The sequence below is a fragment of the Grampus griseus genome (assembly GCF_964374135.1).
Source record: "Grampus griseus genome assembly, chromosome: 8".
NCBI lineage: Eukaryota > Metazoa > Chordata > Mammalia > Artiodactyla > Delphinidae > Grampus > Grampus griseus.
The window spans coordinates 80,876,645-80,893,001 of NC_139002.1; the positions used below are offsets into that span (position 1 = coordinate 80,876,645).

At 33.3% G+C, this 16,357-nt stretch overlaps 1 protein-coding gene across 1 annotated transcript in view; it reads right to left on the reverse strand.

The window, feature by feature from the left end:
• The window catches only part of KIF18A (kinesin family member 18A), a gene marked incomplete at both ends in the record, with an annotated part of 70,319 nt that overhangs the window by 47,766 nt on the left and 6,196 nt on the right, over positions 1–16,357 (reverse strand). Inside the window, 7 exons of the mRNA XM_082660962.1 lie at positions 4,533–4,695; positions 9,928–10,034; positions 10,247–10,321; positions 11,737–11,913; positions 14,181–14,378; positions 15,432–15,542; positions 15,957–16,061. Of these exons, the coding sequence (XP_082517088.1) occupies positions 4,533–4,695; positions 9,928–10,034; positions 10,247–10,321; positions 11,737–11,913; positions 14,181–14,378; positions 15,432–15,542; positions 15,957–16,061 (936 nt within the window). The remainder of the gene's footprint in view (positions 1–4,532; positions 4,696–9,927; positions 10,035–10,246; positions 10,322–11,736; positions 11,914–14,180; positions 14,379–15,431; positions 15,543–15,956; positions 16,062–16,357) is intronic.

Consider the following 16,357-nt stretch of genomic DNA (forward strand, 5'->3'; position numbering starts at 1 on the left):
GAGAGTAAACCTCTTCAGAGAGGGTCCAAGACAAATATAAAATTCCTTGACCCAGCAAGCAGTTTAGTAAAACTATAGTTTGACACTTCTGTGAGAACAAACTCAGCCTCTAGATGTCTTTCTATGTTTTTCAATAGTTTACAACCAATAAACTTAAGAGGTTTTATTCTCATTGCTTAGGTAAGTCTCATTAGCTATTAGACTTAGCTATTCTTAGTCTCATAAGAATAGCTATAAGAATTGGAACATGGATTGAAATGACCAAAAGTGAGATATCAGAAAAGACAAGTGGGGTGAAAAAAGCAGAATAAAGATGAAAACAGAAAAAAATTACAGAAACCAGCCAAAGCCATTTCCTTACTCTATGTCTTAATGTTTCCAAGCACGCACATTCACAATTCAATGGGGTAAGTAAAACAGGATAAAATAACCATGATTTAAATTAGCTTGGGATTAAATAGACCAAACTTACTAATTGTACTAATATTCTAATGTTCAAAAAATGGCAATCTGATTCTAAGCTCTGATAATACACTACTCATTTGCTTCAAAGACTGCCTTTTGACGACACAAATAGACCATATAATTCTTGGCAACCAAAGCTTCCACAATTTGGCCTTTTATTCTATCTGGAATTGACTAATTCCCAATATGGCAAAATATGTCTTATATCATGTGCCATTTCCAATCTATTTATAGTGGTTAACTCTGGCAACTTCAGATCCAGAGAGAAAGAGTGCTGTAATCAATCAATGATATCTGCTATGGGTAAAGCAGTGGGAATTGGCAGGAAGTGTTGAGAGTATAGTTATGTACTTCCACATACACTGACCTACAAATATGCTGTGCTCTGGTCAAACTGGTGTCCTCATTTGAATACACTATTCCTTTTATTCTTTGCCCACTAATATTCTCATGCAACGCCCAGTATAAATCTCATCTCTCCACTAGGAAGCCTTTCTCCACCACAACAACTGGAAGCCACTGTTTTCTCCTTTGAATGGCTATAGCACTTAAAGTACTTATAGTATAGCAGAATGATTAAAAGTGCAGACTGAGGCCAAACATCCAGAGTTTAATATTGGTTCAACCACATTAATTAGGTGTATAACTCTAGACAGCTTACTTTAATTCTCAGTATCTCTGTTGCTCACAAATGGTGATAATACAGGATCTACCTCATAGGCTTGTTATAAATACTAAATGAATTAACCCATGCAAAGGACTTTGAAAAGTGTCTGGCACGTAGTTAATGCTCAATAATATTAGCTGTTTTTATTATTGCTCTACTCCTTACATCACAATCATATAGTGCTGTGTCATTTTTATATCAGTTTATTGCTCCAACTAGCTTATAAATTACTGAAGTACATATATTGTCATACTTTTTTTAACCTCTATTGTGTCTAGCACAATGCTCTGCATATAAACAAAAGTGTTCAAAACAAGCTGTTGTTAAAAGTTGAGATATTAAGTCACTAGCAGTTTTCCATGACTGAATTTCTTGCCTTTTTTCAAGAGATAAATCAGGTAATTGCACTTTCAGATAATTGATATTTATTTAATGGATACCTACACAAAATAGAGAATTATTATCCCCACTGAAAATAACTCTATAATAAATGCAATTAATTGAGATAATACATACAACTTTTAGAATAGGTAAATATAGCAGTATTTCAGAATTCCATTTAACAAACATATGAAAGGATTTCACAACAACAAACTGATATATTAATTCTATGAGATATTCTGTTATTTGGAAGTCATGAAGGTCATCAAAAATACTGGCAACAATTTTGCAGTTCAAGAAAGTTAAAGTACAACTACAGCAACAAATTTCAAATAAAGATATAAATTCTATTTTTCTTCTGCCTTAAAAGGATGTGAGGAATATTTTAAATGCATTTGATAAACAAAATCAAAAAGAAATTTTCAGTATTCAATACATTATAAACTATAGGCCCTATGCTGTACAAAAGTAGATCTCTAGGGTTTATTTGTCTTGTATAACTAAAACTTTGTACTCTTTGACTAATACTTCCTGGTTTCGCCTTCCGCACAGCCTCTGGCAACCACCATCTGATTCTACTTCTGAGTTTGACGATTTTAGATTTTTCATATAAATGGTATCATGTAAAATTTGTCCCTCTGTGTCTGGCTTATTTCACTTAGCATGTCCTCCAGGTTCATCTACGTTGTTGCAATTGGTAGAATTTTCTTCTTTTTTAAAAGCTGAATGATAGTCTATTGTTGTATACTTAAAAATGGCTAAGAGGGTAGGTCTCATGTTAAGTGTTGTTATTAATATAATACTACTACTAATAAAGAGGGTGGGAGGAAACTTTAGGAGGTAAGGTACAGGCTTATAGCATAGATTATGGTGATGGTTTCACTAGTATATATTTATCACCAAACCCGTCAAGTTGTCTATATTAAATATTTATGGGTTTCTTCATACATCAATCATATATATCAATAAAGTGGTTTAAAACAAAGATAGCTTCAATAAGGCATAATAAATGCATATTCGGTAAATAAATTACTAATTTTGATAATACAGCTTAATAGCTACTTACAAATTCATAGTCATGATATATTTATTAATACTTTATGATTAATTTCTTAGCATATCACATCTTTCCCATTTCATAGGCTGACAAAAACCTAAAATGTTAGTTTCTTAAAGCACTATACTACTAAGTATAAAATAGTACTTAAAAATGCAATTAACCTTATCATCAATGAACACCAAACTGGGGGAAATCCAGTATTTTCAAAATGTTTATTTTTCTGATCTTTGGTGCTCTGGAGTTGCACACCTCCAAGTATACATTCTTTTATCCTGCTTAGAACTCATGTTTCTTGAATTTACATCTTATTCACATCTTAATAGTCCTAGAAAATTCTGAGCCTTAGACTTTGCACATTATCCTTTGTTCTTTTGCACTAATGTATCTCCTTCAGAATATCTATTAGATGAATGCATGACTTTCTAGTCTATCTTTCAAATAGCAACATCTTGTTCACATCTATCTTTTTATCCTGTATGTGGTGTGATTTCCTCAGATCTCCCAGTTCTTTAATTCTCTCTTTAGCTATAGCTAACATGCATAAAAGGAAAGGGATAAGAGCTCAGGATCTGGAATCAGCTGGCTTGAGTTCAAATCATAGCTCTTACTCTATGAGCTGGGTAACCTTTGGCAGAATGACTTCTCTGTGCCTTGGTTTCCTCATCTTAATTACAAGGACAATAATATCACATAGCCCACAGGATTTTCTGAGAATTAAATGAGTTAATGTACGTGAAGTATTTAAAACATTGTCTAGTATTGTACCTATAAACTGAAATTTTAAGTTTCAGTAAATAAATCTTTACTTTCTGGAAGTGTCATTTGTTTTCTTCTCATATATGTATGTTCTTTTTTTCTTTGATTCCTTTATTGTTAAGTCCTTCTTTGATGACTTTATTCATTTTTATAGGTTTTATCAGATTGCTATAGTATCTGACGTTTGGGGGATTCTGTCATATTTGCTAACTCTGCTGACTTGCTTGTGGAGGATTGTTTCATGGGTTTTGTAAGTTTGGACAGTGAGCTCTAATTAGTGGTTTGAATTGAGGATCTGTTTCACTAGGCTGATTCTGCTTTGCCTCTGCTCAGTTTCCTATAGATTATCACTGCTCTGATACCATTTTCTGTGCTAATGTCTCACTTTAGGGATTTGCTAAATAAAACACATGGATTATAAAAGTATAATCTATAATGAAAATCTGTAGTGAAAAGTATATCTATAATGACAGTCTTCAAATGAGACTTTTTTTTCTTACCCTAGGCTTGGTTCCTTGTTTTCCTGTGCTAGTTGGTAAAATGTTTTCTCCTGCTGTATTTCCAATATGAAGAGTGAAGGTCTCTGAGATTCCTGGCTTTATGTGGGGACTGTCATTTCTAACTCCCTGTCTCCCTCGGGCCCCTTACCTAAGTAGTGGTGTACATCAAAGCAGGGTTGTGAAAGTGGTCTGTGTGTGTGAAGGGGAAGGGCAGTGCACTACTACATTAAATAATAAAACTGATTAAAAGTTGATCTGGTTTTTTTTTTAGCACTGATGCAGTGGAAACTGTAACAATGTCAGTGACAAAATATTCTTCCCTGGGGAGGAAAAAAACCTCCCATTGGTCTAAGTTGTAAACTACTGCCTGCATCTGGGGTGGACTGTTCTCACTGCCCCATGTTGGTACCCAACTCTCCCTGAGTGTGTTACCTACCTGTTAAGCATTCCATCATCCTCACAGAAGCAACAGTCATAACTGAGATTTTAGGGGTTTTGTTTCCTTTTTGTTTCTCACACCTAGGAATTTTTTTTCTTGTAGGCTTAACTATACATTTAAAACAATGTCTTCTACATTTCCTCTAGCATTTCTAGGGATTTGTAGAGAATGGGTGATTAAGCAACATCGCCTATCAAATTTCTAGAATTATAAGTCCCCATGTTTTTACATTCTCTACAATTTAAGGATAAAGTTGTTAAATACCTTTTCTACTTTGTCTTCAGAGCACATCATTTCTATTTGCTTATGGCACTGTTGTTGATAGAATGATTTAAGTTCATTTTCTTTAAGTAACATTTCTAACTTCAGATATTCTTGCCTGATTTCTTCTCGATTCTGGAACAAGCAGTTCAGAATTTCTTGAAATCTACCAAAAATAAAACACATAGAATCTCAGTATTTTGTGACAGATAATGCAAAGTTTACTTAAAGAAATGCATGGGAAACCATAAACAAGACGAAAAGACAATCCTCAGAATGGGAGAAAATATTTGCAAATGAAGCAACTGACAAAGGATTAGTCTCCAAAATATACAAGCAGTTCATGCAGCTCAGTATCAAAAAAAGAAACAACCCAATCAAAAAATGGGCACAAGACCCTAAATAGACATTTCTCCAAAGAAGATATACAGATTGCCAACACACACATGAAAGGATGCTCAGCATCACGAATCATTAGAGAAATGCAAATCAAAACTACAATGAGGTATCACCTCACACCGGTCAGAATGGCCATCATCAAAAAGTCTGCAAACAATAAATGCTGGAGAGGGTGTGGAGAAAAGGGAACCCTCTTGCACTGTTGGTGGGAATGTAAATTGATACAGCCACTATGGAGAACAGTATGGAGGTTCCTAAAAAAACTAAAAATAGAACTACCATAGGGCCCAGCAATCCCACTACTGGGCATAAATCCTGAGAAAACCATAATTCAAAAAGAGTTATGTACCACAGTGTTCACTGCAGCACTATTTACAACAGCCAGGACATGGAAGCAACCTAAGTGTCCATCGACAGATGAATGGATAAAGAAGATGTGGCACATATATACAATGGAATATTACTCAGCCATAAAAAGAAACGAAACTGAGTTATTTGTAGTGAGGTGGATGGACCTAGAGTCTGTCACACAGAGTGCAGTAAGTCAGAAAGAGAAAAACAAATACCGTATGCTAACACATATATATGGAATCTAAAAAAAAAAAAACACACAAAAAACGGTCATGAAGAACTTAGGGGCAAGATGGGAATAAAGACACAGACCTACTAGAGAATGGACTTGAGGATACGGGGAGGGGGGAAGGGTAAGCTGGGACAAAGTGAGACAGTGGCATGGACATATATACACTACCAAACGTAAAATAGATAGCTAGTGGGAAGCAGCCGCATAGTACAGGGAGATCAGCTCGATGCTTTGTGACGACCTAGAGGAGTGGGATAGGGAGGGTGGGAGGGAGGCACAAGAGGGAGGGGATATGGGGATATATGCATACATATATTCACTTTGTTTTACAGCAGAAACTAACACAACATTGTAAAGCAATTATACTCCAATAAAGATGTTAAAAAAAAATGAAATGCATGAACAAGAGAATATACACCATTCATAGAATTAGCTTCAATGATAAACAGTAAATAGGTTTGAGTGACTTTTTTCCTATTCAACAACAAAAATGTTTGGAATGGGTTCTGAACTTTATTTTTACAGCACTGGGTTTCTCTCTCTCTCCTCCAAAGATCATGTTATTAAAAGATATAGGTATTTTAAGGTCTATGGTATTAGTCATATACTGTATTTGGTCTGCATAATCCAGTAGCTTACCAAAAATAAAATATTTTGTATGTAAGAAAAGGATGATAAGGTGGACCTGTACTCTCCCAATTCATAAGACCTCAGAAACAACACAGTATTATGTGTTCTTCTGGTGTTGGCTCGCTGTGAAGAAATAAGCAGTGGGTGGCATAATCATATGGTGCCTCTATGGCGCCCTAGGGAAAGTGAGATAGCCAGTTTTTAGCTTTAGAACTTGTTACAGTGAAAACACACCATATGGTTAGGTACCCCCTACAGCTTGGCTAAGAGTCAGCTGACAATGCCAGGACCGAAAACATCCAAGTTTACAATGTGGTAAATCTAGGAAAAGCCCCTCCACTGTGCTTCCTCCAAAGGGCAATATAGATATAGGGAATCAAAGTTGGGGAGTGTGACTCACATCTCCTGCAAATGCATAAAGACCTCAAGCTGAATCACTTCTATGAAAGCCCTAAAAGGAGCCTGCAATCCTGCATTCTCCAGGGTCAGCAGAATATTGGTCACAGATCAGGTCTGAGCTACAGTAACAGTATAAACAATCGCACATAGGCAAACAATTTTTCTCTCAAAGAAAAATTAACTTCAAGCTTTTAAAATAAAATGGTAACAAAGTATATGCATTTAAAAATAAAGTTTCTTTGGCCAGAATTTTAGATATATTTGTAAGGATCTGTGGTAAAAACACTGACAATTTACGTCAGTAGTTCCTAATGAAACTATTGAGAATGAATATAAACCACAATACATCGACTTTACTGCAGTTTTGTCAAACTGATAAATATTTCATAGGAAGTATGTATGGACATTGCAGTTTCACTGTATTATATTACAACAAGGCTAAGGCCAGTAAATGATTTGATAAGTTATCTTTAGGTTACAACCAAAGATAATTTCTTAGTTTTCCTGGAAAACTTCACCCAAGGACATAGTTAAATATTTGTCAATTTCAAAATTTTATGGTCCAGATTTATTTTAGTTGGTGGTGTATAGTTTAGGATGGAAGGAAGGGAATTAGTATCAAAGGTTTCTAGAGAGCTCTTTTTTTAAAAAAAACTGTCATTTTTAAAACAGAGAGCCCTAAGGGATTGACTAATAACTATTTTCTAGTCATTTAAAACATTCAAATAGCTAGAAAAGAAAAATCTTTGCTAATAACTTTAGGTGACATATGATAAACTCTAGACAATTTTCTTGGTATAAGTCACAAGTGAAGTTTTATAATTATTCTGTATAAAGAACAACTGTACTTTCTTTTTATGATTTTTTGAATATTATCTTTCCAAATAGCTTTAATAGAGAGCAAATACTGTATATTCTTCCCTTTATCTGTTTAAACTTCATAAAAATGTTATTTTTTAAAGAAAATGAAAATTCATGCCATTAAAAAAATTCTATGTGAAGTATGATCAAAGGTATTCCATATATTTATTTAAGGAGACAGATACTTTTGTGAGAAAATGACAAAGGCTATGGGGTATATAATTTTATTATTACCTGCTTTATAAATACAAGTAAATTATTTAACCTGTTGAGTGAATTAAAACTCAAAGTTTTTATTGTTGGTTAAGTCAGGTTGAAATGCAAAAAATATCCAAATAAGTGTTTATTTCATAGCTCAGGCCATCTCCTTCTTGAATCATTTTACCAGAAAGAAAGAGTCAGTGACTTAAAGCCACATCAACTCCAGAAAAGTCTACCAATTTGTAAGGTTTTAATTGGTAACTAGATCTGGTTAAGCACTGCTGAGCAATTTTATGCAAGCAACGACTCCAAATTTGAGCAGTTGGTCACTGTTTTAATTTTCAAGAAACATGCATCACCGACAAGATATCTGGTTGCATGAGGACCAATCCCACATTTGACTAACAAAATATAATAACACAACTAATAACATAGCAGAGTTAAAAGCTTTCATTGTTAAGATTAAAGGAATATGAGGAATCATTTTGCTTAAGTTATTTTTTAAAAGACACTGTAAAATTGGTAGAATATAACAAAAAGCATTGTAAGACTATTAAATATAACTTTATTTTGTCAATGGGTTGTTAGGGGATTAACAGAAAATAATTTAAACACTTTAGGAAATCTCTGGTATAAACAGAGCTATTGTACTATAACAATACATAGGTCAACTTTATGCTATATGAAAAATGGACTCATTATCACTGATAGAGAGAAATAACTGTTTAATTACTTCTTATGGTATTTGTAAAATAGCATAGCATGGGAGTAAAGGATTAATACTTGAAAGAGATGATATATATTTCTTGCCCTTATCTGTAAGTTAGAAAACAATACCCCACTTCAAATTTCAGAGTTGTTATAGTGATCAGATGAAATTAATGTGGGCCTAAAAATCATCAAAATCTACACAGCCAGCTACAAACATAAAGTGTTATTTTATTAGAAGAAGTTATCTTAGCATCTGGGGTCAACTGAGGCAGAAAAAATGATTTTTTTCAAATCAAGGATATTTTATATAAACGTCAATACACAAATCCAATTTTTAAAAAGTGTTGTACTTGAAACTAGGTTGAAAATCACTGCCAACTAGTCTTCCTTATGTACCCTAAAACATCTTCTACAAACTCAAGAGTCCCAAAACAGTATGAATAATCAATGGCTTAAGATATAGTTAGTTTTCATACTAATGATAATAGAAAATTAGCTTTGGAGAATAATTACTCAATTTTAATCAAAGGTGAACAGATTCCTTTCCTACAGGGCCTCTTAGAGCTTTTAATATGCTGATGTACTTTGGAAACCTCTTAGATTCCTTAAGTAAGGAATAATTTTCAAACTTGTTTGATCCAAGAATTCCTTACTGTCTGCTTAAAACTACTCAAGATTTACAGCTTTTGAACTATTGTCCCATCAGGACAACTTGGAAATTGTCTTAATTGCTTAGGAAAAAAGTACTTGCAAGTACTGTATTACAGCTTTCTTTTTTTAAAATTTACCTGCTAAGAGCTTAGAGGGTACAGATCATATTTCTGTGTCAATTTATATCACTGAGAGATGTCCCTTCAAATAATTAACTGCTTAAACTCAATTAAGTGGATTATTAGAGTTATATAAAGTCAGGAAAGGGTAGGTACGATTTACATGAACCATGTAAATAATGATAATGCCAGATGCTTGAATGTTTGTGTCCCCCCAAATTTAAATGTTGAAACCTAACACCCAAGCTGATAGTATTGGGAAGCGGAGCCTTTGGGAGGTGATCAGGTCATGAGGGCAGAGACCCTATGGATGGGATTAGTGCCCTTATAAAAGAGCCTCCAGAGAGATCTCCCTCTCTTTTGGCAATGTGAGGATTCAAGGAGAAGTCTACAATGTGGAAGAAGGTCCTCAAACAACCATGCTGGCACCCTGATCTAGGACTTCCAGCTTCCAGAACTATAAGAAATAATTTTTTGTTTGTTTGTTTATACACTACCCAGTCTGTGGTACTTCGTTATAGAAGCCAGAAGGGAGTAAGACACCACAGAAGAAAAATATGGAAACTACTAAAAACCAAGTTCATAAGTGGCATAATTGGCTTTACTTTCTCCATCTTATACCTCAGACCTGGTTCTCATTATCTGTACAATCACACTTAAAATTACCTGAACTCCAACGTGTGTAATATAAGACCAATTCAGTGACTTCCTGAATTCAGTTGAGAATATATAAAGACATACAACAAATGATGATGATAACAAAATATCTGACTAAATTTTAAACTTTAAATAGCTGACTAAATTTCACAAAATCCTCAAAATGAGATCTTAATGTCAATTTTACCTTTCAATTTCTTTTTCCTGAGGGTTTGAAATCATTACTTTGTTATTTTCATCAGTAAAGGCTTTCTGTTCTTCATAGGCCTTTAGTTTTTCTTTTAACATTAAAATCTAATAGAGAGAAACAGTAGTTAAAATACAAAACAAATTATTTGTCTCCATTATACATGGCCACAGAAAAATTTCAACTGTGAAAAATAACTGAACAAGCAAGATTTCAATTATAAAAGAAAAGCAAATCAAAGTTTTAGACAATAAAGACTGCAGAATCCCATAAATGAGGAATTGAGGGAGATTAGCAACAATGTAAAGAGGAGACATACCTCTTCCTTCTGTTCATTACAGATCTTTACATACTGAGTTATGTGATTGTCGAGGTTAAGAACATTGCTCTTCAACTGTTAAAAAATAGAAATTATGATTGCGTATATATAGAGATAAAAATCAGTCATATACATGAACAAAATAGCATTATAGCCTCATTAATTCAGTTCCATGAATCCAGAATTTGTGACAATTACGATCATTTGACAATCATAATCAATTATGTTCATGTTTAAAAATCTATGACAAGAGGATATGTTGAGCACATTAATACTGAATTTATAAAAGAAACTCCCTTACTATCTGAGAAAAGGTACTTTAAAGAACTTGCAAAATAGTCATTCACATAAAAATTACCCACTTTCTTTTCCTGGTCCTTTGACTTTTAAGATATAAAGAGATAATTTAAATTTCCACCCATTTGTAAGTTCAAGTAGTTTTTAATGAGTTCTTAATATATTTTATCCTTTTTATAAAAGTATGAGCCCCCTGGCAGCTATGGAATAGTGGAAAGAACATTAAACATGTAATCCAAATACTTGATTTTGAGGCCCTGCCCACTTTTTACTTAAAACTCTGACCATGTGATTCCTCAACTATAAAGTAGAGCTAAAAATGTCTTCCTCAATGAGTTGGTGTAAGCACTGCATGAAAAACTTGTGTGAAAGGTGTTTGTATACCCAGTACAGTACAACCTTTCCCAATTTATTATATAAACAATATATAAATATTTCTCTAAGGAAGATAATAACCCACTTATCTTCATTCAATGGGAATAGCAGAGGGGTAAGCCCCCTAAAAAAGCCATCATACCAGCTGAACTCTATGTCTATTCCAACCCTGAGATCCTGTGATTTTACACATACATCATGTTTGACTTAAGTTTTAAAAAATTACCCCAAATTATTGGCAAAAATACCAACCTAACCAATCATTATTATATTGCTCTAGCTACACAGATTGGTTACATCAATATCATTAATGTGACAATAAATTGTTTTAAAAGAGCTATTTACTTTATAAACTGAGGCAGATATTATATCTACTTTACAGATGAAGTAACTAAGGCTTGAAGTAACTAAGGATTAGCAAACATGTCCAAGGTTTTCAGGTAGGAAGTGTTGGTGCTGGGTTACAGAAGAGCATCAGCCTTGGCTGTAACAAATGTGTTAAAGCCTTGACCAATCACACCAGGGTGCTGTCAAAATATCACGTACCATGATGTGAAAAAGGTTAGAAAGAAAGTCACTAAAACATCCTAGCTCCCTAAAAGACTAAATAATAGTATTTATTATATATGTAATCAAGATGCTTAATGGTTTAATTGTACCAGTGAATGCTCAATTAATCAGATTAGTAAAGACATTTCTAGCCCTGATTCCTAATTCATTAGTAGAAGTACATCTCTAATTCATCTTTTGCTGTAAGTATAAAAAAGAAAAAAATGCACCCAGTACTCTTACAACAAAGGCAGAGTAAACACACTTACAGAAGATTTAATGTCCTTTGCACGGTTAGCATACTTAAGAGTGTTATAGGTGTCATCGTAGAACACAGAGGAAGGACTAACAGCAGCTATCATTATAGTTTGACAGTTTCCTCCAAGAGAATCCTTTAACAAGCGAGTGAGCTTACTATTTCTGTAAGGAATATGCTGATTCTTTCTCTGAAAGAACAAAAAAAGAATTCTTATGTCATTTTCCACATTCAAATGTAAACCTGCTACCATTTCACTATAAGAATTTAAGAACTGCTCAACTTTGCCCAGACTTATGATATAATTGGTGACCAAAATGATGATGAATCTTATGGAACTATTCAGTGAATATATAAAACAAATTTCCCATTAAAAGATTATATCTCTATCTGAAGTACGAACTTTAGTTAATCATAAAATGTCAGTATTGTTGCATTAAGTTGTGATAAGTGTACCGTATTAATGTGAGATGTTAACAACAGAGGAAACTGAGTGTGGAGTATATTTAATACAATCTTCCTGTATTATCTTACCAACTTTCCTGTATCTAAAACTATTAAAAAACAAAATGGTTATTAAAAAAAAATCTCCATTTTTTAAAAAGAAGTTAAAATACAAAAGTAATATATGCCCTAGAGAAATATACTAGAGGCATAGTAAGAATTCTGTATAGCATAGAGCTACTTCTCTCTTTAAATTACCATCTAACATGAATACAAAATAAATTATAATTATAATCTTACAGATATTTATCTGAAAGCACAACCACAGTTCAAAGAGAACTTAATTTTTCTAGGTTTTCTTTTACTTAAAAGATACAGTTCTGATTTTAAAGTAAAAAATTTTCCAACCCTACCACTTCCATATAGAAACAGAGCAGTATAATGTTAAGCTAAAAACAACCTTATGCTATCCAATGTAAATCTTTCATATTACAGAAGAGAAAAATGAAGCTAAGCAAAAAGTGACAACTTGCCTCAGGTCACATGGCTGGTAATCCAGAGTTAGAAACAGACCCTAGTCTCCCAACTCCCAGTAGTACTATGCTTTCCACCATAGCAGTCTTTCCCAAACAGTGTGGAATGTGCACAGCTGGTGCTACTTGAATTGATTTTGCATGTACAAGACATGCATTAAACACTGACTAATAAATGACTCAACAGGAGTCAATTACTAAAAATTTAGTCAGTACATGGAAAAAATACTATGAATGGCTGAAGTTTAGGAAATTAGTCTCTATACCATGCTATCTGCTTACATGTTTTGAGATTTTAACTTAGAATACAACATATATTTTGCTTCTGTAATATTCATGTGATTTCAGAAACTTGCCCTTTTAAAAAAGACTTCCCAAATCATTTTAATGTACTTTATACTTTATCAAATTGCAACATTTTGAACAGTTTAACAGTAATTTTCCTAAAGCTTCTGAGCCTGGTTTGAACTTAAATTATTATATTTTAACTTTGAAAAAAGGAAGTCATTTTTACAAATACGGAAGCTATCAAATATGCTGTGTTCCTGTAAGCACTTCTGGCATATAGTAGATGTAAACTATTTTTTAATGCCCCAGAAGCATCTAGCAAACATTATCCTATTAGGTAATTTAATTACATTTTAACTCCTTTTCCTCTTTAAGAAAAATCAACTCTCTTTAATATTTAAACCAATTTTATAGTATATATATAAAACACTAACCAGACCAGAGTTTACTTTTTCTAAAATGTGTTTTTTGTTTTCATGCCAATTCAATTATCATGCTTATTGTGCAGTGATCATTAAATGGTCATAAAAAATCAAATTCAAAATAAATGATGAGAAGGTATAATAAAATATTAACTATCAATCTGATATTCAATACTTTACATTCAACAAATTCTGATTATAAAGCTACAAGTTAAAAAACGAAACAAACAGGGACTTCCCTAGTGGCTCAGTGGTTAAGAATCTGCCTGCCAACGCAGGGGACACGGGTTCTATCCCTGGTCTGGGAAGATCCCACATGCCGCAGAGGAACTAAGCCCATGTGCCACAACTACTGAGCCCGCAAGCCACAACTACTGAGCCTGTGTGCCACAACTACTGAAGCCCACACGCCTAGAGCACATGCTCCACAACAGGAGAAGCCACTGCAGTGAGAAGGCTGCGCACCACAACGAAGAGTAGCCCCCGCTCGCCGCAACTAGAGAAAGCCCGTGCACAGCAAAGATCCAACGCAGCCAAAAATAAATAAATAAAAAATAAATTTATAAAAAACAAACAAACAAAAAAACTCCATAGCTTTATTTGATATACTAGGTTCTCTGAGGTCTTTGCTCTTTATGTAAACCTTATTGTTACATTCTTGAAATTTGATTTATAATAGATCTTTAAGACAATTATATTAAATAATATCTTTCTGGGAAATATACGTATTTCAGTATTTCAAAATACTTAAATAAACATATAGTACCTACCTTTGTATCTGCTAAGGCATTGATAACATTCCCAAGAGCTAAAAGTGATCGATTAATATTTGTGCCTTCTATAAACCGGGTCCCTTTAGCACTGGTAGAACTGGCTCTTTCAGACCCTGCCAGGTCAATGAGTGACATCTTGGCAATTCGGACATTTTGATTGATACTTGCTGTTTTATCTTGTTGTCTCAAATAAATCTTTTTGAAATCACAGGAGAATAGGGAAAATGAGGATTAGATTTAACAAAATTAAAAGAGAAATACACTTGATTTTTAAAAGAGCATGAAATCAATTATTTTTATTTTAAAGACAAAATGAACAAGGTATAACTTGACTGGCTGATATCCAAGAGTACCAGAAGTAATTACCAAAGTTGAGAAAATTTGAAAACGAAAAGACTTCCTATATGTGTACTAGAGGGCAAATAACTCCTGGCTTAATAGAAGGTCAAAACAACTGCCACTTGTATTCTGGTAACCCTGAAAAGCAGGGTCTAGGACATTTTGGGGAAATCTCAGTGTCCCCGATAAAGATATCTCTCAAGATTACTGATAAATGAAGAGTCAGTGGTAAGAAGAGAAAAGATTAATAAAATTTTGTGGACTAGAGACTTTCCGAATGACTTGGTTTCCCCTGATTTGAATTCTTTCAACTATAACAATTTCTTTTTATTAGATGAGTTCCACAAAGCATAATCCAGAATAAAGACGTATAATCATTTGATTTTTAACAGAACTAGAAACTACAAATAATAACTACTAACCTATGCTTTAGGTTTTTTGAGAATGGTATTCCTAAAAAGCACTGTATCAACTGAATCACACACTTCCTTAAGGAATGCAACTACTTACATGGTCACTATGGTGAAATCTTCTAAAAAGTGAATCAGTATCTCCCCAATTTATTGGTTCTGTAAATCTAGATCTATAAAGAGAAAGTCTGCTCTGAATATAAGACTATCTTTTGTAAAGATTAAATATTTTCGCCAATTAAAGGAAAGAAAACCTCTAATACTACCACTTTACTATCATATTTTCACACAGGTAAAAATTTACATCTAACTTACATCATCTCAATTCTAAATATTCTTGATAGAATCTTCTCAAAGCTTCAAAGTAAAGGAAGTTCTGAGAAGTAGAGAAGTCCACAGATGAAGAGATATTTTCGTATGTGTGAAAATTACCATTCATAAATTTGGCTTCATTTATTTTAAATTCAATTTTAAGAGCTGTAGTCTAGTGACCTGTTACCTGGAAAACAGCATGAGAACGAGAAGATGTAGCATTCATATCAGTGGGATGCTGTGTCCTGTTTTTGTTTCCATTATCCAATAACTGTAAAATTTCCTCTGAGGATTTGGGCTAAAGGAGTTGAAGTAGAAGAAAAATACACAAATTAACCATTGATCTTTAAAATTTTTAATAAACCATCAACAAGCAAGAAGGCTTTTAAAGGTAAAATAAGTAAGAAAATATTTTCCATAAATTAAATCCCATTAAATATTGACTGTGTATCATTTGCTTAGTACTTCGGTGACATATGAAAAATAAAAGATAAAATCTAATCTATCTGAGGAGATAAAATATAAATATATTAAGCAGAATAATACACTATATTAAATGTTCAAGTAGATTTTTAAAAGGAAAACCCATTTGATTATTTCAAAGGGAAACAAAACAAGACTACAGATATACCCTGATTATTTTAAAATAAGTAAATGGCTAAATAACCATACTTGCTATTTGAACAAGCCAAAAAGAAGTTTATAAACATACCTGATGTAAAGTTAATCCCTGAACAACCACCCCTTTTTGGGCATCTTCCCGGACAGCAAGTGGCCCTGAATTTACTAAGAGGTCACGAATCTGTTCATTATATACCTTAAAATAAAAAAGAACTCCTTTAGCATTGATGATGAAACAATAGCGACAGCATCACACAAATATGCACACATTGCTGATTTAAGGTTATATTAGAGAAGCAGCAGCTCATTTCCATTCATCTCACCCCTTCTATCACACATTGCTATTACTTTCCTAACATCTGAGAAAATGGAAGAGTTTGATTACCAGCACTTGAACTTAAAATTTAAAGGTGGAGTCATTATACCCTCCTCCCATAATTCCCAATTTGATGACTACAATGAAACAGAAATAGGATAGCTGGAATTGTCTTT